The 25,679-nt window shown below is 35.3% G+C and overlaps 4 protein-coding genes and 3 pseudogenes across 5 annotated transcripts; 3 read left to right on the top strand and 4 right to left on the bottom strand.

Annotated features, from left to right (window-relative positions):
* The first annotated feature begins 6,865 nt into the window (after positions 1 to 6,865).
* LOC120137555 (probable GTP diphosphokinase RSH2, chloroplastic) lies at positions 6,866 to 10,491 on the top strand. Its single transcript, XM_039153283.1, has 6 exons — positions 6,866 to 8,072; positions 8,161 to 8,346; positions 8,581 to 9,041; positions 9,362 to 9,520; positions 9,598 to 9,949; positions 10,144 to 10,491. The coding sequence occupies exons 1-6, from the start codon at positions 7,356 to 7,358 to the stop codon at positions 10,450 to 10,452; spliced, it is 2,184 nt and encodes a 727-aa protein (XP_039009214.1). The 5' UTR covers positions 6,866 to 7,355; the 3' UTR covers positions 10,453 to 10,491.
* Positions 10,492 to 10,699: 208 nt separating this feature from the next.
* On the bottom strand, positions 10,700 to 12,275 carry LOC120137556 (transcription initiation factor TFIID subunit 9-like). 2 transcript variants are annotated; one of them, XM_039153284.1, is made up of 2 exons: positions 11,893 to 12,275; positions 10,700 to 11,140 (listed from the first exon to the last, which is right to left on the bottom strand). In XM_039153284.1, the coding sequence occupies exons 1-2, from the start codon at positions 12,196 to 12,198 to the stop codon at positions 10,889 to 10,891; spliced, it is 558 nt and encodes a 185-aa protein (XP_039009215.1). In that variant the 5' UTR covers positions 12,199 to 12,275; the 3' UTR covers positions 10,700 to 10,888. The 2 variants fall into 2 exon arrangements, with proteins under 2 accessions (XP_039009215.1, XP_039009216.1); XM_039153285.1 differs by having other exon boundaries at positions 11,911 to 12,265.
* A 2,207-nt stretch (positions 12,276 to 14,482) lies between these two features.
* Positions 14,483 to 15,041, bottom strand: LOC120137596 (protein RKD3-like). Its single transcript, XM_039153310.1, has 2 exons — positions 14,898 to 15,041; positions 14,483 to 14,809 (listed from the first exon to the last, which is right to left on the bottom strand). The coding sequence occupies exons 1-2, from the start codon at positions 15,039 to 15,041 to the stop codon at positions 14,483 to 14,485; spliced, it is 471 nt and encodes a 156-aa protein (XP_039009241.1).
* A 1,361-nt stretch (positions 15,042 to 16,402) lies between these two features.
* On the top strand, positions 16,403 to 18,813 carry LOC120137524 (E3 ubiquitin-protein ligase SPL2-like). Its single transcript, XM_039153258.1, has 6 exons — positions 16,403 to 16,909; positions 17,001 to 17,102; positions 17,274 to 17,444; positions 17,586 to 17,707; positions 18,029 to 18,148; positions 18,303 to 18,813. Exons 1-6 carry the CDS (start codon positions 16,553 to 16,555, stop codon positions 18,589 to 18,591), a joined length of 1,161 nt encoding a protein of 386 aa, XP_039009189.1. The 5' UTR covers positions 16,403 to 16,552; the 3' UTR covers positions 18,592 to 18,813.
* Positions 18,814 to 19,176: 363 nt separating this feature from the next.
* LOC120137594 lies at positions 19,177 to 20,575 on the bottom strand (annotated as a pseudogene).
* Positions 20,576 to 21,410: 835 nt separating this feature from the next.
* Positions 21,411 to 23,039, top strand: LOC120137550 (annotated as a pseudogene).
* Positions 23,040 to 23,406: 367 nt separating this feature from the next.
* On the bottom strand, positions 23,407 to 25,590 carry LOC120137551 (annotated as a pseudogene).
* Between the last annotated feature and the right edge of the window lie 89 nt (positions 25,591 to 25,679).

The raw sequence follows: 25,679 nt of genomic DNA, 5'->3' as shown, positions 1-25,679 counted from the left end.
ACACATTGGTAAACCTCTCTTGTACCTGATATGATGGATCAGAGTTGGCTTTTTTATCAGTTACCGGCCAGTACCATTCCTCAGCACGAGATATGCACACTACCAGACACAATTATGGATAATATCGTTTGGGCTAAGACCGTATTTGATTTTTATCTACATGAGCGAAACCAGGGGTGCTACACTGACATATGCAAAATCGACAATACACATTTGTTTCTTGAGCAGTCTTGGTGGGGTGTTTTATTAGGGGTTAAAGAGAATGGCTATTTCGAATGGGGGGTAAGTATTATACTCTTTTTATATTGATTTTGATTTTTTTAAAATTTATTAAATTCACTAATATATGTTTTTTTATAAAACATCAAATTGATGCATGGGTGTCACGTCTTCTGGTTCTAAGGAAATTAAAGAAAATCAAAAAGACACGATGGACTATTATGCCTTCGTCTTTTTACGTAGCTCACTTGTAAGATTAGAGAGACGCTTTATATGCGTTGGGTAATGGCAAATATATCATTTATCCTGCGTGGTGAGAGGTCGATAAGGTTAATATTTATTTTTGCATATTATTTGATGTGCGCAGTTGAAGTATTAATATATTATATCGCAGGTGTTTATCCCTGTTATGGAACGTCGTCATTGGATTCTCGTCGAGCTTCAGCTCCCATCCCTAAAGATGATAGTATATGACAACATGTTGAATTACATACCATTGTCTGATTTGAAAGATATTATTTGTAGGGGATGGAAATATCTTTTGGCTAAATACTTGGATGCAATTGCTTGTTGGACTAATTCAGGAAACAAAAAGCCAAATAAGTTAAAAGTTACAATGATGAGAGACGAGACAGCGCCACAACAAATATCGGGAGCCAGAGGGGATTGTGGTACTCTTGTATGGATGTGCTTGGAACGTATGATGAGAGGAGGTAAACAGTTTCTACCTCCGACAGATAGAGATAGAGGTATAGTATGGTTGTGGTTTCGGTATTATATGGCTAGAGAGATATATGTGAGACGTTGCCTACCTGCATCCGGGTGCTGAAAGTATGCATAAGTAACCATTTGTTATTGGTAAGTTTGAGCAATGATTGTTAACCTGTTACTCTTTGTTTTAGATGATATATTGATCAAAAGTAGTTTGAAAATGTTTGGTTAAGTACCTAGAATTCAATAATTTCAGCTCATATTTGTTGGTTTTGGATGTGTAGAAAATCTCATGGCCATAACGTTTCTGCATGTTAATCTTTCCAGATGTTATAATTTCTGACCAATCTCTATAAGCTCCCTATTGTTAGGAGCATTTGGATGTACTGTCTGGGGCAAATTGATCTATCAATGTGCTGTAAAGTGTAAATAAAAATTGTTTTTTGTTTAATTGATTTGTTGTTTAATTTCAATTTGTATTATGTTGAAGGCAAAAAAGACTTGTTGAAGGCACACTACCTTTAAGAAAATCAAATTCGCAACGCGGAAATCAAATTGGCGTTGCGATTTTCGTGTTGCGAATTTGAACATCGAGTTGCGAATTTGAGTTGCGAATCGGAGAAGTTCACAATAACCATCTTTTTTCTAGTTTCAATTCAAGGCAAACACCTTCAAAAGGATAACAAACAACAATCTGATAAGTGATAACAACTGAATAAATCATAGCAATGTTCAAACTAAAGTTACTAATGCATGCCTTTCACACATAAAATACACATAATACAACGTTTGCATTTAAAAATCACCTAAGTTAATAGTCCCAAAAGGTGAAGGCGGTTGTGATTGGGATTTTGATTGCGATTTTGATTTCCTTTTGCTTGACACCATATGAGCTTTGGATTTTGATGAGGATCTATATTTTGGTAGAGGAAAAGATTATTGTGATGGCACTGGTGATCCATAGGTCAACCTTGTATGACCACTTTCCTTGCACCGACTACATGTCAATATCTTCTTCTCTTCACCCTTAGACGGTATACGATCGTGATTTTTTGGTCGGCCAAGTAGCCTTCTGTCCATGACTGGTGGCAAAATTGTTTGTAAGTCATCTGGTATGTCCCACTCTGAAAGATGTAGAATAGGGTAGACAATCTCGGCATAAGTCTGTCGATATACTTCTGTAGTGTAGCAATCCATAGCGTATGCGCTTGAATCATCTTGGTTTAGATGAAGAACAACTTTTATAACATGGCCACATGGATAACCAAATGTTTGCCATTTCATACAACTACACGTCTTTGCATTTAGATTGAAAAGCTCATTTTAGTCATTATCCAAGACTTCAGACAAAGTGTTTGAACATGGTTCAACTCTCTATGACGTTGACTTCACAACACGTTTCGTTATATATTTTTCAATCCATGGTGTAACACGACGTTCCAATGTTCCTGTAAATTTAAATAAATAATACTTAGTAAAATCTATTAAATATGATAAGTTACAAATTTAAAGAAATAATACCTGCATGGTTTCTTTTCTTGTAGTACCACTGTTGAATATAGGCTCTAAAAAACTTCATTAACATAGTAATGAGTAATTTTTGGGAATGACGACTTAGAGCATTGATTGATTCTGCACTATTAGACGTCATGAAACCATATCTTGCTCCAAGTTGATGTACTCTTGACCATCTTTCAAACCCGATATCTTCTAGTGTTTGAGCACATTGAGGCAAAACACGTCTTAAACAATTTATATGCTTATTAAAATCCACTTCCCGATAAGCTTTTACAGCCTTCCAGTATGTCCATTTGTGATTTTTTATACCAGCAGACCTTGATTTTAGATTTCTGTACAAATGAACACCACAAAGTCCATGAAAAGTATATGGGAAACACCTCCTAATAACGCTATCAATTGAGTTTACCCTATCGATATGATTTTCAGATTGCTAATAGGACCTATGTAATCCCTAATATGCCCCATAAACCATGTCCGTGAATCAGAGGTTTCAAATTTTCCAACCCCGTAAGCTATTGACAGTATCCCATTATTAGCATCCATGACTACTACTAATAAGTTTACTCCAAGGTATCGACCTTTTAAATGCGCTCTGTCAACTATAATAATTGGGCACATGCAAGTAATAAATGAACGAATCTACAAAATAATTTACACAAGAAATATAATCATTTAAATGTGAAATGCATGTAACTAACAAAAATGAGTCAACAAAATTATATTGATTTACTAACCGCAACACCAATGGCGATAAACAGCAACTCAAAACGTCCATCTCTATCTGTTTTGATATGAGTTACTGACCCATGATTTTTTAACTTTAAATTGTGACAATAAGCCAACTGTTGGGCAAACGATACTTCTGGCGACCCCCTCAACAATTCAAAGGCATAACATTTGGCTTTCCAAGCTTGAGAATATGATATACTAATCTTGAACCGAGCATTCATGTCAGTCATAATTTCATGTCCCCGATATACCCTACCATTCAAAAACATTAACTCAGCCAGAAAACCACCCAACACCTTTTTGTTTGCCTGTCTATGGTGAGGAAAAACTTGGGTCATTGAACATGTATGTTTATCAATAAAAGTCCTAACTTAAAACATTTTGCAATCTTTTATCCTTTTTGAAATCATACGCCACGTATAGTTTTTGCCAATCCTACACTTTGTTTCGAAACGATCTTTGCTTGATTTGTTAACTTTTTAGTTGATAGCTATCTTCCATACATTTCATATACAAATCTATCTTCAAGTCTTCTTTTGTATCAAAACAATTATCTTTCTTTATACGAATAACTTTTGTGTAACAATCAACTACTATCTTTACCAACTCTTCTTCCGGTATCTGAAGTAATTCTGGCATATTCCAGTTATACTCCCATGGAATTTTCTTCTTTTTCTTTTCTTCAGGGACTTCTTCTTATTCTTTTTCTTTTTTAGGGTTATATGAATTACAGAATGGATGTTCAACATGTTCATTCACAACTGTAACTTCCTCCTCATTATTATCAACATCTTCCTCGGCAGCGGCTGTTTCATCATCAAAATTTGGGTATTGACCAATATAAAAATCATTATACGCAGGGTCTGTTTCTTATTCTGAAACAACATCAAAATCTGAGTATTGACCAAGATCAAAGTCCGGGTATTGACCAAGATCAAATTTCGAATACTGACTAGTACTCACATTTTTTTTCTATTGGCTCATCATCGTTTAACTGGTCAATACGAAAACTGGAATTCGGTGTTGAAAGTTGATTGGGATTTGGATTAGGGAAAGGTTGTAGGTTTTGAGATTGTGTTTGGTATTGAAAATGTGGTGAAACAAAATTTTATTGGTGAACAAATTGTGGTGGAACCATGAAATTTTAAGGTTGATAACAACGTTGTACATTGTGAGCACCATAAACTGGGGCTGAATAACTTAGTTGATTACTACCCGTTATTTACCCAACTTCACTACTTCTAGGTTCAACAACATACAATGTAACATCATCTTGCGAAACACTAATGTAAGCAATAAATCGTTCAACATCTTCATTGTCGGTTAACAAATAAACTTTACCTTTTCTCTGATAAGATAACTTAAATCCACTTAGAAGCTCTAAATTCAATTTCTTTGAAACATCTAACATTAGAGTTTCATAAGTTAAATTTTTTAATGACAGTTTTAGTTGAAGATTCATGGGTAAAGACATATATTGTAAAACACCATTAACATTCTCTCATGACCCTCCACAACACAAATATATCCAAACATGATCAACATTAGATGATTTCATTCTACAAATTGTAAATTAATTTACTAAACAAACGAGTTATAAACTAGATATCATCACTAACTTAGAGAAAAACACACCTTTATTAAGTTGATAGTTGATAATTTGGGAGAGAAATAATTGAAATATTATATAGAAATAAAATCATGTAAAAAAAATTAGAGACGGGGAAGGATATCGTTGGATATAGGAACGGATGTCGCTGGAGAGAGTGAGAGATGGAGATAGAATGAATTGCGATTTAGGGATTTAGGTTATGAGTTACTACTGCTGCGTAGTTTATATACCCAAAACATTTGTGTTGCGAAAATAAAAACTGTTGCGAAATTAAAATTTGTGTTGCGAATTCGGAAATCGAGTTGCGAAAACAAAATTCGTGTTGTGAATTAGAAAATCTTGTTGCGAGTTTAAAAATCGCGTTGCTAAAAAGAAAATCGCGTTGCGAATTCAGAAATCGAATTGCGAATTTGAAATTTCGTGTTGCGAATACCAAATTCGCAACGCTAATTTGGAAAATGCGTTACGAAATTAGAGTTCGTATTGCGAATTTGAAAACCGCATTGTGAATTTAGAAAATCGCGTTGCGAATTTCAAAACTGAGTTATGAATTTGTAGTTCGTGTTGCGAATTTGAGATCGTATTGCGAATTTGTTGGTTATTTTCGCAAATACAAAAAATTGGTTAAAATCATATATTATAAGACATTTTCGGTCACTGAAGTTATTTTCTCTCAATTATTTTATTACTTTGTCAATTGATTTTTTTTTACTTTTTTAATTTATCATTTCATTATAGTTTATTTTTTTATTAAATTTGAATTATGTTCCTTCTGTCTCATTTAAAATGTCCCTTATTAACTTCTTTTGGGTCAATTTTTTCTCTAATTTGACTCATTATTATTTAAAATATATTATTGATAAAAATATGAAAAAATTATATTTTAGAAACTTTAATCAAGTAGTTTTGAAATATATATTTAATAAATTTTTTTTTTAAATATTTAAAATAATCACGGTCAAAGTTTTTAAAAATTTAACTTTTAAAAATCAACAAAAGACATTTTTAATTGGACGAAGATAGGATGTTGTTTAACCACAATAGATTTCTCATGTAATTTCAATTTCATTTTTAATAATAATTTTTATATTTTTTAATTTAATATCTTAATTTTATTTTTTATTCAATTTGATAATTAAGTTTAATTCTTTACAAATTATTTATTTTAATCAATTATTTAACTCTTTTATACCCTCATCAATTTTTTACAAAATATTTTATTATTAATCTATGATATTTACAAGTGATAATAATTGTTCTAAAGACTCTCAACCATTTGAAAATGAACGTTTAAATATCCTCCAGTCTGTGGTGCTCAAACTTTGGACCTCTAAGAACAACAATCATTCTTTTAACTACTGAGGTAGATTGATTCGTGCTCCTCCATAAAATTTATTTTTCTAAAAAATAATACTATAAAAATATTATATAATTTTAATATATATTTTATGTATTAAATAACATTACAAATCTTCCTTACATACGTAAAAAAGAATATGAAGAATATATATAGTATATATTGGTAGAAATAGTCATCTAAATTGAAATTAATCAGTATCATAGTATTATCGATTATTATATTTAAAAATAAACAAAAATTAAAATAAATATATTTGATTGAACTCGAATCAAAATTCATAAATTTTACTTAAACATTTTTGAAATAAAATTTCAATGGTAAAATATTTCTCATAAAATCGGTTTGACTCTACTCTATCAAATAATTACTCATAATATCAATATTTTAATTAAAAAATTATGATATGAACTATTTGGATTAGCTTACTACTTACAAAAATAGAGACCGAATTATGTAAAAGTAAATTCAAGTATGTTATAGGGACTGAAACCAAATTTTACCGCCTTTAAAACAAAGTCACTACGACAGCAGATAATTAAGTATTTAATTAATCAAAGATCGAGGTTATCCACAACGTTGTAAATTGTCCTAAACCAGATAAGTCGGTTAATCAGGAAAGGGTACTTCCGTAATTTAGCTCTTACTATTCCTGGCCTCAAAGCAATTTCCCGTAATAATAAAACTCCATGAGAAAAGAAATATTATTCAAAGGAAAAAAAAAATCAAAGAAGAAGAAAGGAAAGCTAAGCTCTCTCTTTCAATCTGAAGCTTTCATTTAAAAAATCCTGCATCTTTGTTGACTCCCTCTTCTTTCATTTCGTTTTTCGATTTACTAGTGGAAAATTTTCTTATATATTTGTAAATACTGTACCTCACTCTTCTTTTCTAAACAATTTATTTCCTTTTGATTCTTTGTTTTTTCTTTTCTGTTTGTGTATATATGCATATGTATGACAGTATAAATATACGTTTAGAATCGAAGAGGTTTCTTTTACTTTTTTAGTTCTTACTCTTAAGGTTTCAATTGGGTTTCCTTTAACAAATTAATTGGCTTTTGAGTTTTTTCTTTTGAGGAAAATTTGTTTGGATCCTGAGAAAAATTAGTGTTTCTTTGGTGGGAAATTCTGGGTTTTGACATTTAATTAGTTTTAAAACCATAAAACCATTTATTTTGGCGGGATTTGTCTTGGTTGTTCGCAAGCCATGGCGGTTTCGACGATAGCTCTTTACGCTAGTCCACCGAGGAGCACACCCAGCAGCGTGTGCTCGGCGCCTATCCAGATCAACATGAATTCTCACGCTTCTTATGATCTGGATCTGAGTTCGAAATCTTCATCGACTTCCTCAGCGACAGCTTCCGGTTCTTCCCAGAGACCTGCTGTCGGTGGCCTATCGTGCCTCTTCTCCTCACCCACGGTAAAATCAAGCTTTTCCAGCAGCGGGGGAGAGGATTTAGGGTCCCATAGAGGGGAAGATTTGAAGGAATTAAGCAGTTCGTTTTGTTACTCATCTAGTAAATTCGGTGGTTCTTATTTGAAGGCCAATCAGAGCCCGGTTTCGGTGTTTCAGGCCCCGGTTTCGTGTAGCAGCAGCAGCCCTCCTATGCGAATTGTTCGCGAAAAGGGCGGGGATGTGAATTTTCAGGGCTCGTTTCGTGTAGGGACAAATCGTTTGTTCAATGGATTCATTAGGGGTGCATTGGGATCTTGTGTTCATTATGATTCCCCGAGTTCCGAGGTGCGAAATGGTAGTTGTGTCGATGAATTGCCGTTCTCTATGGAGGATAATTTCATCGAGGAAGTAGATCAAGATCCTTATGTTAAGGAATTGCTTTTAGGTGCACAATTGAGGCATAAAATCTTTTCTGAAGATATCGTAATCAAAGCATTTTACGAAGCGGAGCAGGCACATAGAGGACAGGTATAACCAGAGAAATTAATGTTTTGTCATTGATGTTCTGCTGGTCTTTCATTGTTTATAAGTGTTGTATAATGTTATATGTCTGTAGATGCGTGCGAGCGGGGATCCTTATTTGCAACATTGTGTAGAAACAGCAGTGTTGTTGGCATCCATTGGTGCCAACTCCATGGTGGTTGCAGCAGGGCTCTTACACGACACCCTCGATGATGCATTCTTGAGCTACGACTACATTTTAGGGAAATTTGGTGCTGGGGTTGCTGATTTAGTGGAAGGGGTAAGAGATACTATGAATTTTGATTGTATACTGTATTGGTGATGTTCTTGCTAACCCGAACTGTTTTAGTATTATGATTGGCTTTTGTTGCGTTTATATCATTATAGGAAGCATATTCATGGCTGTCACTTGGTTTTAATTTCCTTTATTGTATTATAGAAATCAATATTCTTTTGAATGGATATGTGAAATTGCGAGATTTTGATCATGCCATTATCGTGCCCATCCATGTAGGTCTCTAAACTTAGCCATCTGAGCAAGCTAGCACGGGAAAATAATACGGCAAGCAAAACTGTCGAAGCAGATCGCCTTCACACCATGTTCCTTGCCATGGCAGATGCACGAGCGGTGCTTATCAAATTGGCAGATCGGTTGCATAACATGGTAACACTAGATGCTTTGCCTCTGCTCAAGCAACAGAGGTTTGCTAAGGAGACTTTGGAAATATTTGCACCGTTGGCCAACCGGTTAGGAATCTCTAGCTGGAAGGAGCAATTGGAGAATCTATGTTTCAAGCATCTAAATCCAGAACAGCACAAAGAACTCTCATCTAGACTTGTGGACTCCTTTGACGAGGCAATGATCACTTCTGCTATAGAAAAACTTGAGAGAGCGCTGAAGGATACAGAAATTTCTTACCATGTTCTCTCTGGAAGACATAAAAGCTTATATAGCATTTATTTAAAGATGTTGAAGTATGCTATTTTCTCTCCCACCCTCCTTCCCTATTTCCTTTTTATACACACACAAGCACCCATGGCAGGCAGAGGACCACAGAGAGATTCTTTTACATGCACATTCACCCCTATGCATGACTTTAATTGAGAGATATTCGCACTGTATTTGCACAGCCGCATGCACACACGTGCTGTTGTCTACAAGTCCAACTAGTTGAAAATCTATCAGAATAGGCACACCTTTCAGGAAATCTTTTCTAGAATTTGTCAACAACTGATTAAGCAAAGGGTGGAGGAGTAGGCCATTGTTCACACTAGTTACAATATTGTTTTTGCAGGAAAAAGTTGACAATGGATGAAATCCATGATATTCATGGAGTCCGAATCATTGTTGAAAGTGAGGAAGATTGTTATGAGGCTTTGAGAGTAGTTCACCAGCTATGGTCTGAAGTACCCAGAAAGCTGAAGGACTATATAGGCCACCCTAAATTTAACGGGTATGTTATAGCTTAACAAGTTTGAGTTTGTTCTGACGGATTCTGTAAAAAATGCAAAACTACCTTCTAACTCGCAGGTATCAGTCCTTGCACACGGTGGTGATGAGTGAAGGTGCAATTCCACTTGAAGTTCAAATTCGAACAAAGGAGATGCATCTGCAAGCTGAGTTTGGCTTTGCAGCTCATTGGAGATACAAGGAGGGTGACTGTAAGCATTCTTCATTTGTACTGCAGATGGTTGAGTGGGCTCGATGGGTTGTGACTTGGCACTGTGAAACAATGAGCAAGGACCAATGTACAATTGGCTACACCGATTCTGTCAAGCCACCCTGCACCTTCCCTAGTCATTCGGATGATTGCCCATTCTCTTATAAGCTTCATTGCAGCCAGGATGGGCCCGTCTTTGTTATCATGATTGAAAATGATAAGGTATGTTTCCGAAATTGCACTTCACTGTTTTCAGGTTAGCAGGTCATTGCAGACAACATACTAGACTACTATCTTTCTATTGACATAGAAGGCAAATTAGCTTATAGGGAGTGTTTCATTTTACTTGTAGAAAAGATAAATTAATGGAGAACGGAAATTTGGTCTGAATGTTATGGTTGCTATGTATGTTGCAGATGTCGGTGCAAGAGTTTCCAGCGAACTCGACAATGATGGATTTGCTGGAAAGAGTTGGGAGGGTAAGCTCGAGATCATCACCATATGGGTTTCCTGTGAAGGAAGAACTGAGGCCAAGGCTGAACTATGAGCCAGTGAGCAATGCTACATGCAGGCTGAAGATGGGTGATGTGGTGGAACTAACACTATCCATACCTGACAAGTCGTTGACAGAGTACAGGGAAGAGATACAGCGCATGTATAACCGAGGTCTCACTGTTTCCAGTACCGGGCCTTCCACTAGTACTATGGTAGCTTCAAGAAGTTGACCCTCAATTCTTTCTTTATGGTAAATCCAAAGCGGAGAGGTAGGAGCAACGGCTTATCCTTGTATTAAAATGAAAAATATTTGTACAGAACAAAGCTATATGGTTCCATTCCTATGAAATTAACTGGATTCAACAATGAATTAAACGATTGATTTCTTGGTCGTTACCTCCATTAATTCCATTGATTTTGTGCGTCATGTTTCTTGACAGTTCAATCCAACATAGTTCATAAGCATACAGGAAAATATTGCACAAATTGCAACACTAACATTGGAAGCAAAAACTTGACCAGATTACAAAAGATCCATTCCATTACATCATGATATCAGATGATACACCAACTTCTCTTTGATGAACATATGATGAAGCTTAAAGCATATCCTACATAGATGGTGTGATGAAATATCGTACAAAAACGTATCCTCACTTGGAGCGCTTAGTGAGAGTAAACGATACTCTCTGAGATGTTGGGTGTGGCACATCGGTCTTCTTGCGACAAATTCGGTTCAACACTCGCTTCATCATCTTCAGTCTCTTCCAGTGCTTGAGCCGGTTGCTTCTTAGGGATGGCAAATTGGTAGTTTGTGCTTATCAATGTATCCTGCTCAGGTGGTAGGGGAATTCCAGGTCCCGGTATTGCCTTTGGCAATGGAACTTTGTTCCTATTTCTAGCCAACTCCAAAAGCACCTAACATAAAAACCATTTTCACAATCTTTATTCATATATAGCTTCATTCAAGAACATGATATCAACTGCTATTGAAACAAGAACGAACATGAAACGATTGGTTTTTAGAAAAAGCGGGAAGGAACATAAACACAAGATTTATGCTATTTTAGGAGGTGCAGAAGAGAAAATCCTGGGTTGCATTGCACTAACATAATGAGCACAGGTCGATAATGTTCTTTTGTTTTTGGAGACGCCACAGACTGATTTATCAGCTGAAGGCATGTCTCTCCAAATTCAAATTCAGGATATCCCCAACTCTGAATTTGAATACCTCTGGCTGACAAATCCTTTAAGTGTGAATGCCCCAAGAGAACAATAATGTTTTGTGTTCATGATGCTCGGCACGATGCAACTTCAGGCCGGGCAAAGCCTTGAGGACTTGCAGATACTCAAAGAAGACATTCCGGATTATGCACTCATGATGAGACTCAACAAGCTAAGTCAAGTGACATAAAGAAACATCTTTCTTGTAAGACTTGAACCAACGATAAGACCATACAAAGCTTAATCTGAATTGTCCTCAGGTTCTCTCTCAAGGTTTTACCACAATTAAGGTGTGCCTCCACATGTTTGAATCTTTGGGTAGAAAAACCTCGAGAGAGATGTGAATCCCTCAGAAGACAACTCGCTCTCATATTCGCAATCTAGCAAGCAATAACAAGATATACAATAACAACAATTTAGTTAAATATCAAGTAGGGAAAAACAACATTTTCAAGCAAAACAACCTCTCTGGGTGGGGGCTGTGAGAAGCTGAAATTGACTTTAGATTGAATAGCAAGCTTAACATCATCGCAATCAATAGTTTGCTTCCCGGCATGCTCGGAGTAAACCTGCGCATCCGTCAATACATCCACGACATAGCGGTACCACAGCTCAAGAAACTGATGGATAACGCTAGGTTCATATTCCTCAACGCCCATAGAGTTCAACAGCGACTTGACAATCTTAGCATCCCTAGGCAAATCCTCTTCTCCCTCTGCCATTGCCTTTGGCTTTACCCTTAAATTTAACATCACAAATAAATTGATGAATTTGATTGCCAAATATGAAGCTTAATTCCTCAGCTTTCAAAGAAACAAAATTGAAGAAACAACGAAAACATATTCAAAATTAAAAACAAACGAAACCCTAGGTGGAGAAAGGATGTTTGAATTTACCTTTGCGAGGAGATTGATCGTAGCAGAGATTTTAGGAGTTTCCGCTGCAGAGGGTGAGATGAAGACCGAGAGGGAGAAATTCGAAAACCTCGAAATTTGAGTTGGGTTGAAGATGCTGAAGCGAGGACTTGTTCGGGTCGCGTTTTAAGAGGATAAACAACGTGACTGATCTATTAATTAATTTTAGGGTAAATACAAATTTTATCACTAAATTTTACTTTCTCTCCTATTTTGATCATTGAGCTTTAAAAGTTTTCAATTTCTTCACTAAATTTAGTAAATTAGATTTTTTCGGTCACTCTGTCGTTAAATAGTTACCAGTATTAAAATTATGCCGTTTCAAAAAAAAATCACCAAAACGATGTTTTACATCTATATAAAAACTCATTTAAAACGTAGTTAGTGAGAAAACGATCGAGTAACAAAAAAATTCAATGTATTAAATTTAATGAGTAAAATATTTAACAAACATTCTTTTCGTCCAAGAATTGAGAGGGGAGACATTTAATCCTAGTCCAGGAGCTTAGAAGAGGAGACGCAAGCAAAGCCATTGAGCTAGGCTTCTTTTTGTAATTTATTTTGCATAACATTATATAAAAACTATTGTGGCTACTGCCAAAAAAATAAAGAAAGAAAATTGTTTATTTAGAGACTTAAATTTAACAAACTATATGATTAGGGAACTCTAATATCAAATTAATACAAAATTACAAATAAATTTAAATTTTTACATTTTTTGACGAAATTTAATATTTTTTTCTTTTTCATAATTATAATTTAATGATTTCAACTTTTACATTTGAGTTAAAAATATTTTTCAAGTGAACTTTTATCCAAAAGTTATAAGTTTATAAATTAAAAAAATAAACATATCATATGATAACACATAAATTTTAAAAATATAATTCTGATCCTAATAAACAATTTTTTAAATTCAAAATTTAAAATTTTTAACATTTACTTTTTGAGTTAAAGAAATGTGTATGAAACATATTTTTTTTACTTTTAAATATTATCATTTAATATTGTTTATAATTTTATAATTGATTTTAAAAAATAATGATGAATAGGTTAACCTAAATGGTTAAAATTTAAAGATGTTTATATATTATATTTAATTTTGTATTAATTTGATATTAGAGTTTCCTAATCATAGAGTTTACTTAGATTTAAGTCTCTAAATAAAAAATTTTATTTTTTTGGCAGTAGTTACAATAGGTTTATATAATGTTATGCAAAACAAATCACAGAAAAAAACCTAGCTCAATGGCTTTGCTTGTGTCTCCTCCTTTAGGCACCTGGATAAGGGACCGAATCCCTCCCTCTCATTTCTTTGAGAGTATAATTGGACGAAAAGAATGTAATAAATAAATTAAAAATAAACTCTCCAATCAAACGATGATACGTGTCATCGTCTGGTTGAACGAAAAGAATGTTATATTAAATAAATTAAAATTATTAAAAAGCTCTCCAATATTGAATTTAATTACATTAGGACTAAATTGATAAAATGTATAAATATTGATGACTAAATGTGTAATTATACTAATTTTACTAACTACCACATCATCTCTTCTGTAATTCTGTTAACTTTAACAAGTGGCTTGATTGAATGCATTTAAATAGTTGGATGACCTGATTGATAAAAATTAAAAAAATGATGGTCAAAATGAAAATAGGATATAGTTGGGTGGTCACTGATATAATTTAGCTATAAAATATATTAAATATATATTTTTAAAAAATTAATAACTAAATGATTAAGTTAAAAATGGATGACTCGTGTATACTTAGGATTATAATTTAATGATGAAAAGATACATTTATTTTATCGCATTATTTAAATTTTAATAGTCTACCACTCCCTTTGCACCAAAAATAAAAAGCGTAAACTACGCAAATGGTCACTAATATTTAGGTAAGTTTTTTATTTCACCATTAATGTTTAAAATTCTCAAATCGATCGCTAACGTTATCATTTGTTACAAATTAGTCATTCGATGTTAACAGTCGTTAATAGACGTGACGGAAAGCACAACTTGATAGTTATCTGCTTACTTGGATTGCCACGGTAGAGATTCAAATGTCTCTAACGATCACCTATTCCCTTTTAAATGAAAACCTAATCCCTAGCTCTAATTTACCCAATCCATAAACATGGCCATCGTTGGCTAAAACTCGAGATTACAGACTCCATGGTCATGTCGCCGTCATCAGCTTCCTTGGCCTTGAAACAAGCGTGCCAAAGCCTCTTGGTTTTATCTTCCAATTGTAAATCCGTCATCTCTTCCACAATTTTCTTCTCCTCCTCAAAAGTTTCTACTGCTTCCTTCACTTTTCTCTCCGTTTTCATTCTGCGACTCCTCCACTTTAGAATTTGTACCTTGGCGTTCTTTATAAGAGTTTGAGCCTCATAAGCTTGCGGCGAGGTTATTGATGGAAATGGAAAAGAATTGTTCGGTGAACCCTGCAACAACCAAAAGTTGCCAAAACTTAACAATGGAGATCAACAGTTGGAAGCTAAAAAATGCAGGGAAAAGCAATGCAACAACCACCTTGTAACTGGGTGGTTCTTTAGTGAAAAGCAATGCAACAATGATACTATAAGTCGCTTGCTTTGTACGGGAGTGTATATTATATTGGAACCATTGTTCCAATAACTTTGATTCGAGATTTGTAACCTTTGCTTTGTCTAGCATGTTAAAATTTGTATGGAACATGCATTTCTGTGTTTGAAGTCGTTCAATGTCCACAGGTCGAACAACACCCAAAGAGCCATTGAAGATCTTTGATCCGTGTAGTGAGGAATATAGTTTATGGTTCCAGTCGCCACACTTGCACTCGATATCACCGTGTAACTGTGTGGTTCTTTAGTGAAAAAGGTAACAGAATAAGTAAAATTATGCAGAATTTCAAAAGATGATGATGAAGAAAAACAAGTCATATTGGCGGGATGTGCTGTTGAGGGAAGTGGTGGAACCAAGCGTTACAGTCGAGCAATTTTTTCATCCATTTCCAGCAATTTAAAAAAGAAGAAAAGTTATGTTTAAATTTAACTTTCTTTTGCTCTGCGGAAGTTACAAATTTTCATGGACAGTTTTCAATAACTCTTGGCACTTTCTTAAGTAAAAGGTATCATAGCTACCGGTGTTTTTAGACTCTCAATGTAGGTTTTTGTTGGTCTTCTTCTAGGTTTTTTATTTTCCTTAATATATGGTTGTTGCTTTCCCGATACATGATTACTCTGTTCGTTTGTTCAAGCCGATTCGTTGATTATCGCATCTATGTCCCGGATAAGATTACTGTTAAGGGGAGATCGTTTTTTCTGTTGGTCATTTTGATTCTTTTTCAAGTTTCTCTCCTCCATGTTTGTTGCTCAGAGCCGTTGGTTGGTGTGTTCAGTTTTTGTATGTCATTACTTCACTTGTTAATGGTTTGTTTATATGCTATCTATAAACGATAATTGTTATATTTTATTTTCAATAATTTTGTTCAGTTTTTGTATGTCATTGCTTCACTTGTTAATGGTTTGTTTATATGCTATCTATAAACGATCATTGTTATATTTTATTTTCAATAGTTTTGAATGTATTTATTTAGTCTATCGCATTGACATGACATTTGTTTATATGACTTTTGATAAATGAAATATCGTGTTTATTTTTAACAAAAAAGAAGAAGAAGAAGAAAAGTTGAGGGGGAGAGAGAGAAGGTTGCAATTGAATCACTTATCAATAGACTCTCTAATGTGACAGTCAACGGTTAAAGTAAGCAGTTAACGAAACATGTAAGTCTTCCGTCACCTACGTTAACGGCTATTAACGTCGAGTGATCAATTTATAACAAACAAAAATATTAATAATCAATTTGTGACTTTGAAATATTAGTGGTAAAAATAAAAACGTACTCATTAGTGACCATTTGAGGAGTTTACCAAATAAAAATTTAGTATTGCAAATTGCAATTGTATAATAATTAATATCAAACCTAAAATTAATGGCATAGTTTACAATAAATAGAAAACCCCTTAGACATTATCGACATTTTTCGAATTGTCTAACTTATTTTTAAAAAATAACTTCCTTGCTCTCTGTCTTTTTCTCGTGCGCTCGATCAGTCTCCCTCCCTCCGTCGTCGGTTTCTTCTGTTCAAACGCTGATTAATTGACCTCCGATGTAGAAGAAAAGGGAAAAACTAAACAATTACGAATATGTCCTCGCATGAACAAGCCGTTGCTTCCTTAATCTCACAACTAGCTTTCTCTTTTGACGGCGCCGTTTTAGGTGCTGCCCTAGCCTACGCTGCCTTCCGTACAATCTTCCGGTTCAAAGCGACCTCAAACGCCCTGCTCAAAATCCGATGCGCACCGTACATCCGCGTCGCCGACCTCCGTTCCCTTCTCGAAGAGGACAGGTCGGATTTCGCCGACGAACCTATCGTCGTCATTCGCGGCGCCGTCGAGGCTAGATCATCCGCCGATGGACGGAGCTTGAAGGGTCTTAAGAATAACGCGCTCGTCTCTCAAGAGTCCGGTGATAAAGCTGTTATCATCGAAAGAACGCAAACTGTAAGGACTTAAACAAAAAGAGCTATTTTTTTATTTTTTATAAATAATCTGATTATTGGAGTTCTGATTTTTTTTTTTTTTGAAATTTAAGTATATTTATCATGAATGGAGGGGATTGTTTGGATGGACTTCTGATTTACGTGCTATTATTGGGAGATCTTGGAACAAAAAAGAGTCAACTTCAATGAGAACAGTAAGATCAAAACTTTCAATTTTCCCTTAATTTTAAAAAGTGAATCTTTTTTTTTTCTCTTTTAATGCTTAGTTGTTTTAGTTATCTTATGCTTTCCATTAGAGCTTCTTTTCAGTTTATCATTTTCAAGCATTGGAATTTTATTCTGTTTTCTGTTTACATATTCTGCAGGTTCCTTTCATTTTGATTGATGGCGGTCAATGGCCACTATCTGATTTTGTCATTGTGAACATGGATGGCTCTAAGCATCCTCTGCCTCTCACTACAGTTTATCATCAACTGCATCCAATCAATGCTTCACCGTATACATTCCTTCAGGCTTTGTTTGGTCATGAATACCCTGTGAGTTATGAAAAATTGAGATCTTATTACTTCATTTGAAGATTGAAAGATATTTGTTGCTTATCGTTGTTAGTGTTGCATTATTTTTTATAGAGGCATGCCCACCTGTATGAAAATTCATGATCTTATCTGTTTTTACAGGTTGGTTTGCTAGATGAAGAGAAAATTCTTCCCTTGGGAAAGGAAATCAGTGCTGTTGGCATATGCCTATTAAATAACGGAATGCCTGAAATTAAGGCATGCAAGGACCTTCCCTTTTTTCTGTAAGTGTTCTGAAGACAGCACTTGTTTAGCTTTTTAATTTTTTACTTATAGGACTTGGAATTTCATGCTTGCGTGCCCATAATCTGAAATGGGAAAGCCTAGCATTGTGTGAAAATTATCACTTTTCTATTAGGATTTTCCTGATACTTTTAAGTACTAGTAATTTAGTTTGGTTTTTTTTTTCGAGTTTCATGTTGCATTCTGTTATTTGCTTAGCAAGAAGAAAAGAAAAGGAGTTGCCATAGACAAGGTTAAATTCATATGTGGATGTCTTTCTTCAAACATTTATCTTACAAACCTCTTCTTGCTTGCAACTGCAGTACTGAGATGACTAAAGATCAGATGTTGTTAGATCTTGCCTTCAAGTCAAAAATACTGTTCTGGAGTGGTATTGTCCTTGGCTCACTATCTATCGGTATCCTTGGTTATGCTTTTGTGAGGTATTTTGTTTTAGTCTAGCGATCTTTTTTGTTCTTTATCATACTGCTGAAAGCTTCATTCAATTCATCTCCTATAAAAACCGTGCAGTTATGCACATTTGCCTTGTTTACTTGGTTAAATATGAACATAGTTTGGTTAATAAATTTCCTTCAGTAACTTGAATAAATGGAAAGAAAGGAGGCAAAGACGGATTCAAGAGTCAACCAGTGCTGCCTCTGATGACTCCACCTCTCAGATTGATTTGGAGGAAGAGACAGGTGAAGTTCCAGATGGAGAGTTATGCGTGATTTGCTTGATGAGGAGAAGACGGTCTGCGTTTATTCCATGTGGGCACCTGGTTTGTTGCCAACATTGTGCTATATCAGTTGAAAGGGAATTAGTGCCCAAGTGCCCTGTTTGCCGCATGGCAATCCGTAGCTCAGTGCGTATATATGCATCTTAATATGCTGATTACTGTACTGAAGTTTGTAATTACTGCACGATTGACATCGGCATATTATGAAAAAACTTCAGGTACAGTTTCTATACCATTCCCTATAGTTGAAGCCATAACTAAATTATGACATACTAGAGATTCTTGTCCATAATCCTTTTGGCTGGGAAAGACAAGTAGTTTGTATATGCCTAGAGAAGAACTACGGGAAAATGTGACCTTTCGATTTTCCTATATAATGTTAAATTACTGAGGTTGGTGCTAACAGTTGATTTTTTAGGTTTACATTTTGAACGAATGAATATGATGGTATGTTAGTTATTGGTTTATGGTTTGGATGAAGAATATGGCAATTAGTTTAGCGTTTGGTTTTTTTTCTATTTCGATGGAAGTCTATGATATCATGATGGATTGGTCATGTAGATGAAATAAAGACTAGCCAATAACTGAGTGTTTTATGATGTTACTTGAAGTCTTTAGATGCACGATCGACAATGTTGGCTTAGTTGCATTTCATAACTTTTCTATCGATTTGCTTATCAATCGCTTAACCGATCTTTGGAACTGTTTGAAAATTTTACACAGCAAGGCTTATTAGAGAAAAATAAACAAAACAGACCAATATCTAGAACTATTTTTTAGCTTTCTCAATGAACAAAACGATACAGGCTGCCGTTTCCACCACAACCCAACACATCATCTTTCTCTTACTTTTGTCTCCCAGTTACTATCATACTTCCTCAGCAACGCTGAGCCCCATCAATGGTGTCTTCTCTGCAAACCCAACACCTCACATCCTCTTGCACCATTTCTTTCTCCATACATCTCTCCTTTTGTTAACGCCTTCGCCGCTTCTCCTTCCATTACTCGTCTTTCCTCTCTCTCTTGTCCTTTGAATGTCTAGCTTGTTGAGTCCAGAAACTTACATAGGTATTTAACTCTCTGCGAGAACCATATCGTGAAATCTCTGCAGTTGTTGCAGCTGCAATCCATGTTTTTTCTCAGGATCACCCCTTTCTATTCTAGGCTTCTTAGTATTTTGAGAAACTCAGTTCTTTGGTCAGGCCCTTTGTGAGTCAGATGATGCAGTCTAAACTGTGCACAAACATTGAAGGACTCTCCAGGTGAATGATGGGTGGTTTTCGAGTCTATTTATCTTTAAGTCGATGTTCATGGACTTGGTGAAACTTGGAAATCGGGAATAGAAATCAGGACCAGGTGGACCTACCGATCCTTGATTTGGTTATTTTCAGCTGTGCCTGCCACAACCGTTATGTGAACCAGCGAAGAAGGTGGCCCTCAGGAATGGTGAGACAGGGCCTGAAGAAGCATTGGCCCATTGAACACCATGAGATAACACCGATGTCGAGACTATGAACAGTATGAGCCTTATCAGGCTCTTGAACAAAATGTTACCGGCGGTTATTGCTGTGGCACATCTTCCTTGTTCTTTCCGTTATTCCCTGAAGTCTTCTTTTTCTTGTTTCCAGCTGACCTTTTATTATTCCTAATAACCTCAACTCCTGCTTTACCTCCTCCGTTCTCATTGATCCTTTGGTTTTGACTCTTCAACTGTTGAAGATTTGGAATCCTCGTATGGTTATTTTCAGCAGAGGATGTCCTCTTCGATGAATTCGATGGCACAGGAGGATTAACATCAGCCGAATCTGACTGTACAAGACTGGTATCAATATTACTTACAGCAGCAGTAATGGTGGGACTGTTGATTAAAGTTGCAGCAGTACCACCAATGTTAATCGGATCTTGACCGAATTGATTATGATCCCACCATCGATATCGCCTGAGCCGTATGGAACATCCTAGAAAGACGGACGGAATGGAGCAGAATCCTCGAGCCAATCCAAGACGTGATCTTGGGTCGGATTTGGTTCAGCTGATTCTTCAAGTCTCATGATCTATTTGATAGAAAACGGAGTTCCAAAAACTCACAAAATTTTCAAGTTGATCGATGATAATCGTTGATCAAATGAAAGATAGACGTTGTTAAAACATTAAAAAAATTAATTAAAATAATGCATGGGGCAGTAATGCACGTTTTGGAAGTGAACTCTCTTCCTCTTGATTTCGTCGTGTTAACATACCGTCTATCTATATTTTGTAATAGTAGATTTTGATCATGATTATACTGGTGCACTGATTGTATTTATAATTTTATTTATGAAATGTTATAAATATATTAATTATAGTTACAATCATATTTTATATGTTTGGGCTTAGCAATGTCATTACATCTGGCCCAAAATATAAAAGAAACGCAGTGTCATTGCCATGCAACTGCATTGCCCTGGACTTGGTTAACACGAATTCAACCACTGTTGAAATGATATCTTTCAATTTATATAAAAAAAATCTGATTAGTACAAACAATACATTAAATTGTTACAAAAATTAAGTGCTTACAAAAAATTCGTCTATTATCAATATATAAATTTATATCCGATTAATTAATGAACTAACATCTTAGCATGGCATTACATAATTAATAATAAACATATGTAAAATCACGGTTGAAATAATAATTGTATTCATTGATATCCTAAATCATATTATATATATTTATATATCGACTATAATATCTATACTAAACTATTTTGTTAGTTGAATTAGATTATAGGATTTTGTTTTTCCTTTTTCTTTTATGGATATTTTTGTGAAGATGTCAGGCCGATTAAAAGCAGCAACAGAGGGAAGCAGCAGCACAACTAGAAGCAATAAGCCCCTTCACCCCATCAGAGAGCCCTTTAGATTGGGTCTTCGTTCTTCTTCTTATACTTCCCATCAGAGAATTGTATATATGCACATATATATACTTTTGGGGTTAGTTATTGGTTCAATTTAAAGATGATAAGTACCAGAAACAAGTGCCCTTTCACCCCAAATCAATGGCAAGAGCTTGAACACCAAGCTCTCATCTTCAAGTACATGGTCTCAGGAGTTCCTATCCCACCTCAACTCATTTACTGTGTCAAAACAAGCTTTGATTCTTCTTTGGCTCCAGACCTTCCCCCTCAACAACACAGTAAGTATCTGCAATACATACATACATGTCTAATGATTTTAGCACTCATGGTGTGGTGGTGGGTGTGGTTGCAGCAGGGTGGGATTGTTATCAGGTTGGTTATGGAAGAAAACAGAGCCAGTGCCAGAGCCAAGGAGGTGCAGGAGAACAGATGGGAAGAAATGGAGGTGCTCAAAAGAAGCTTACCCAGATTCCAAGTACTGTGAGAGGCACATGCATAGAGGCAGGAACCGTTCAAGAAAGCCCGTGGAAGTTAATGCCTCCTCCTCATCATCAACATCAACAGGCTCAACCCATTCAACATCTGTCCCATCAATCAATAGTAACCTTTCCATTTCAAGCTCTACTACATTCTCTTTTTCTCCCATGGCTTCGGAAACCTACACCCATTTCGACCCTTTTCTTTTTTCCCATTCTTCCACAAGACTTCCTGGTTCAGGCTTATCAGTTCCATGTCTCCATTTCCTGGATTCTGCAACTGGAATTGACTACAGGTTCCTTTTTTTAATAGCTTGGATAAACCCTTTTACATTTGCATATTTGTATAATATCTGTAAAAAGTTGTTTGTTCTTTATTTAATAGGTATCATGGAACAAGGGAAGGAATTGATGAAAGATCTCTCTTCCCTGAGGCTTCAAGGAGTGTAAGAGTTATACCTGATTCATATCCGCCATTGACAATGGTTCAAAGCTTTGGGCAACACGAAGAGCAGCATCACCAGCAATGCTTTGTTTTGGGCACTGATATCAAGTCGGCTAAGCCAATCAAGTTAGAGAAAATGAAGAAACTCAAAAACCAGTGCACCAATTCTTAGGGGATTGGACAACAAGGAACAACAACAACAACGATGGGTTTTGGTTAGATCTTACATCCAATTCCCCAGGGTTCATTGAGTGCAAACAAAATTCGATTCCCACCCAGGGATTCAAATCGCGGTCGTATTTTCAGTCATGTCGCGTTTACCATGATTGCGGGTATAACGGGTATATCGAAAGGCAGCGCTACCGCTATTTCGCAGGCGCTATTGCGGTCGACTAACCTCTATTTAAAACCCTGTTCCCACCCATCATTTTTGTGTCTTTTTTTCACATTTCGTACAAATTTATTTGTCCATTTCCTAACACTAGATTTTTTTTTTGGCACCTGCAGGTAGTTGAGGTCTCAATAATGGAATCAGTAAAAAAAATGCACTTGAATGATGGGTCAGTTTCAATACCTTAGCTTTCAAGAGCTGTGGCTAGGATTGCTTTGTTGTGATAAAGTTGTGAACCAAACAGTGTAGGGCCACTGGAAGATTATCTATTTGTTGCTGTCACCCACTCTGATAACCTACCTTTTATCTTCTTCCCTGGAGGAAACATGTTTCAAACTCGTATGACTTTACTTCTTTGACTATGGTATAGTCCTTAAGAAGTATAGATATTTCCCTTTAGGCTTCTGCCTTGAATTATAAAGAAAATATCCATCTTCCCATCAATGTATGCTGTGGACAATATATTGGTCCTCCTATACCCCAAGCACTGAAATTTATATTCGACAATGAAACCATTATTGCTAAAATAAAATTTGAATCTTAACGTTGACAAACTGAAACCTTTTTTAAAACTCAAACTATGATTTCTTTTGTATTAAGAAAAACACAAACAAAAGGGTGTGATTATCATTAGCCCATTGGCTTGAATTACAAATCAATGATAACGAATTGAACAATTATCACGTTGATACCGAATACCGCCCACGATATTACCTTGCTCGTGCGGAAGTAAGAAGCTAGTACCTGCTAGGGAAGAATCCTTGTTTCATATATGAAGACGTAAAAAAAAGGCAATATTAAAGATGATTCTAAAAAGGACTATTCATAATGGAGAATTTCAAGGAAACAAATGAAGTGTGTAGATTTTACGTAGTTGACAGTTTTATCTGAGACTCTCAGTAGATCCATCATCTTTGGACTTAGCCCCATGCCATAGAACAGGCATAATTGACCACCAGTTTACAATCAAAACCGAAATTCTGAAAATGCAAAGGCAGGTTGGGTTAGATTAACAGATAAACATTGACAAGGCCGACTAAGTAATTAAAATTTCTATGTTAAAATATATATATGTTTGAAAAATTATTAGGAGACACAAGCAAGTAAAGGAATAGCATCCTCTTAAGAGAGAATTTATTCCATTTTTCAGAGATCATGCAGCAAAGTGAAGAAAAACTTTCTTTTTCATATAGAAGTCATCATCTTCAAGGGGTTGTTATGAAAACTAAAGTGTCTAATGGTGGATACAAAAGATGTGTAAGAGAATCTATTTTCAGAGCAATGAACATTTTTTGTCAGAATAATCAGACCAATCTACTGAAGTCTCTGAAGTAATAGACCATTTCATGTGAAAACTCATTTGATTCTATCATTATGGTCCCCATTGTCAATGTAAGATAAAAGGAAACAGTTGCAGGGTTTAGGTAAATAGTAATCTCTGTAAATTAAAGCACAGAAAATTCAGGAAAAAGAATATGCTATACGCCCAACTTAATGCCATAAAGTACGGGCCGTAGGTTGGTTTTTGTCATTGTCATCGTGCAAATGAAAACCATGTTGTCTCTGATGCTGAACATTTGCATAAAAGAATAAGTTCTGAGTTATCCTATTGCAGTGTGTCTCTGAGAAAAAGAATCTAGAAATGAATGGAGATATGCAATGCAAGTCAGTTCCCCATTTAAAGAATCTATTAATACTCCAAAATAGTTAACTCACATAACTAAAACCAGCAAGAGAAAGGACCTAAGTATTATGACTTACATTATATAGGTCGATCACCAATTCATCTGGGTTTGGTGAGAAGGCACTATTGACGTAAACAAACTGCAAAAACAAGGTCAAAGAGATTATTACTAATGCAAACAACAGAATGAAGTTTATCTGACAAAGTTAAAAATATAACAGACACAAATCAATTACCAATGTATCACGGTGCAGTTGCCGGATTACTTAGCAAATTTGTCAGTTCCAGGTATCTGCAACAATACATTTCATTCATGACAACCATTACATGCTAGAAGATATTGAATGAATATACTATACACAGTTACACACACACACACTATGCGTACAAAAGAACACATTTTAAGCAATTATTTCAAGTGAATCATAAAACTCCAACTGCAACATCAACTAAAATTGCACAATTTATTTATGTGCAAAGTAAACCAAGCTTCTAACCTATGTTGCTCGAACTCCTCATTTTTCATGAAGTACCTGTGTCCGACACTTAGATATGGAGATATCACCTACAAGGATCTTAGAAAAATCTAGCCATACTCGTGATGGATACATATCTGCATTTGACACTTAGGGTCTAGTAATAGCTTCTAATTACAAGGATATACACAGTGCACCATCAAAACATTCCCTATAAGTTTGCAATTGCTTTACATAATCTTCAAGCCAAACCATGGATAAAAGCTCCAAATAGATATAATTTATCAAAAATCTAACCTGAATTATGGAATTATCCTATCATGTGATCGAGATCTCGTTTATTTTTCCTCAAAAGAATAAGTCCAGAATGTTGATTGAAGAATTCTAGACCCTCTCGAGGGTATTAACTGATGCAAGAGGGGGGGGGGCAAAATCAAATAAATACCTTGAATTTAGCTTGCTTTAGTATCGGAGCGTCCCCAGTTGCTCTGAGATGAACAACAACTGCATTCAAATTGATAAAAAAAAATCAAATATAATATCTCGGGGATAAAAAAATTAATAGAAAACCTCAAAATTCCAAGCTTAAGTAAATAATTTTGATAATTCGCGTAACAAATCAGAAAACTAGTTCATTAGCTTTCTAAAGGTGGTTACGATGATTGAGCTTTTCGAACAGAACTGGGTGACTCAGCTGCTGCCATGGTTACCTGAGTTAAGACACGAGTCGGGATGAGAGTTTTGGAGCTAGGTTGAAGAAATTGCTAGCTCGAAGGAAGAGTTTCAAGTTGATCAAACTCTGTTATCAATCCCTGTAATATAAAGAAATTTTTGATTTAGTATTTATATTTTAATTTGATCAA

The sequence above is a fragment of the Hibiscus syriacus genome, unplaced genomic scaffold, assembly GCF_006381635.1.
Source record: "Hibiscus syriacus cultivar Baekdansim isolate YM2019G1 unplaced genomic scaffold, ASM638163v2 tig00110674_pilon, whole genome shotgun sequence".
Classification (NCBI taxonomy): Eukaryota; Viridiplantae; Streptophyta; class Magnoliopsida; order Malvales; family Malvaceae; genus Hibiscus; species Hibiscus syriacus.
Note: the sequence above shows the minus strand (reverse complement) of the source record. Positions and strands in the feature narration are given on the sequence as shown.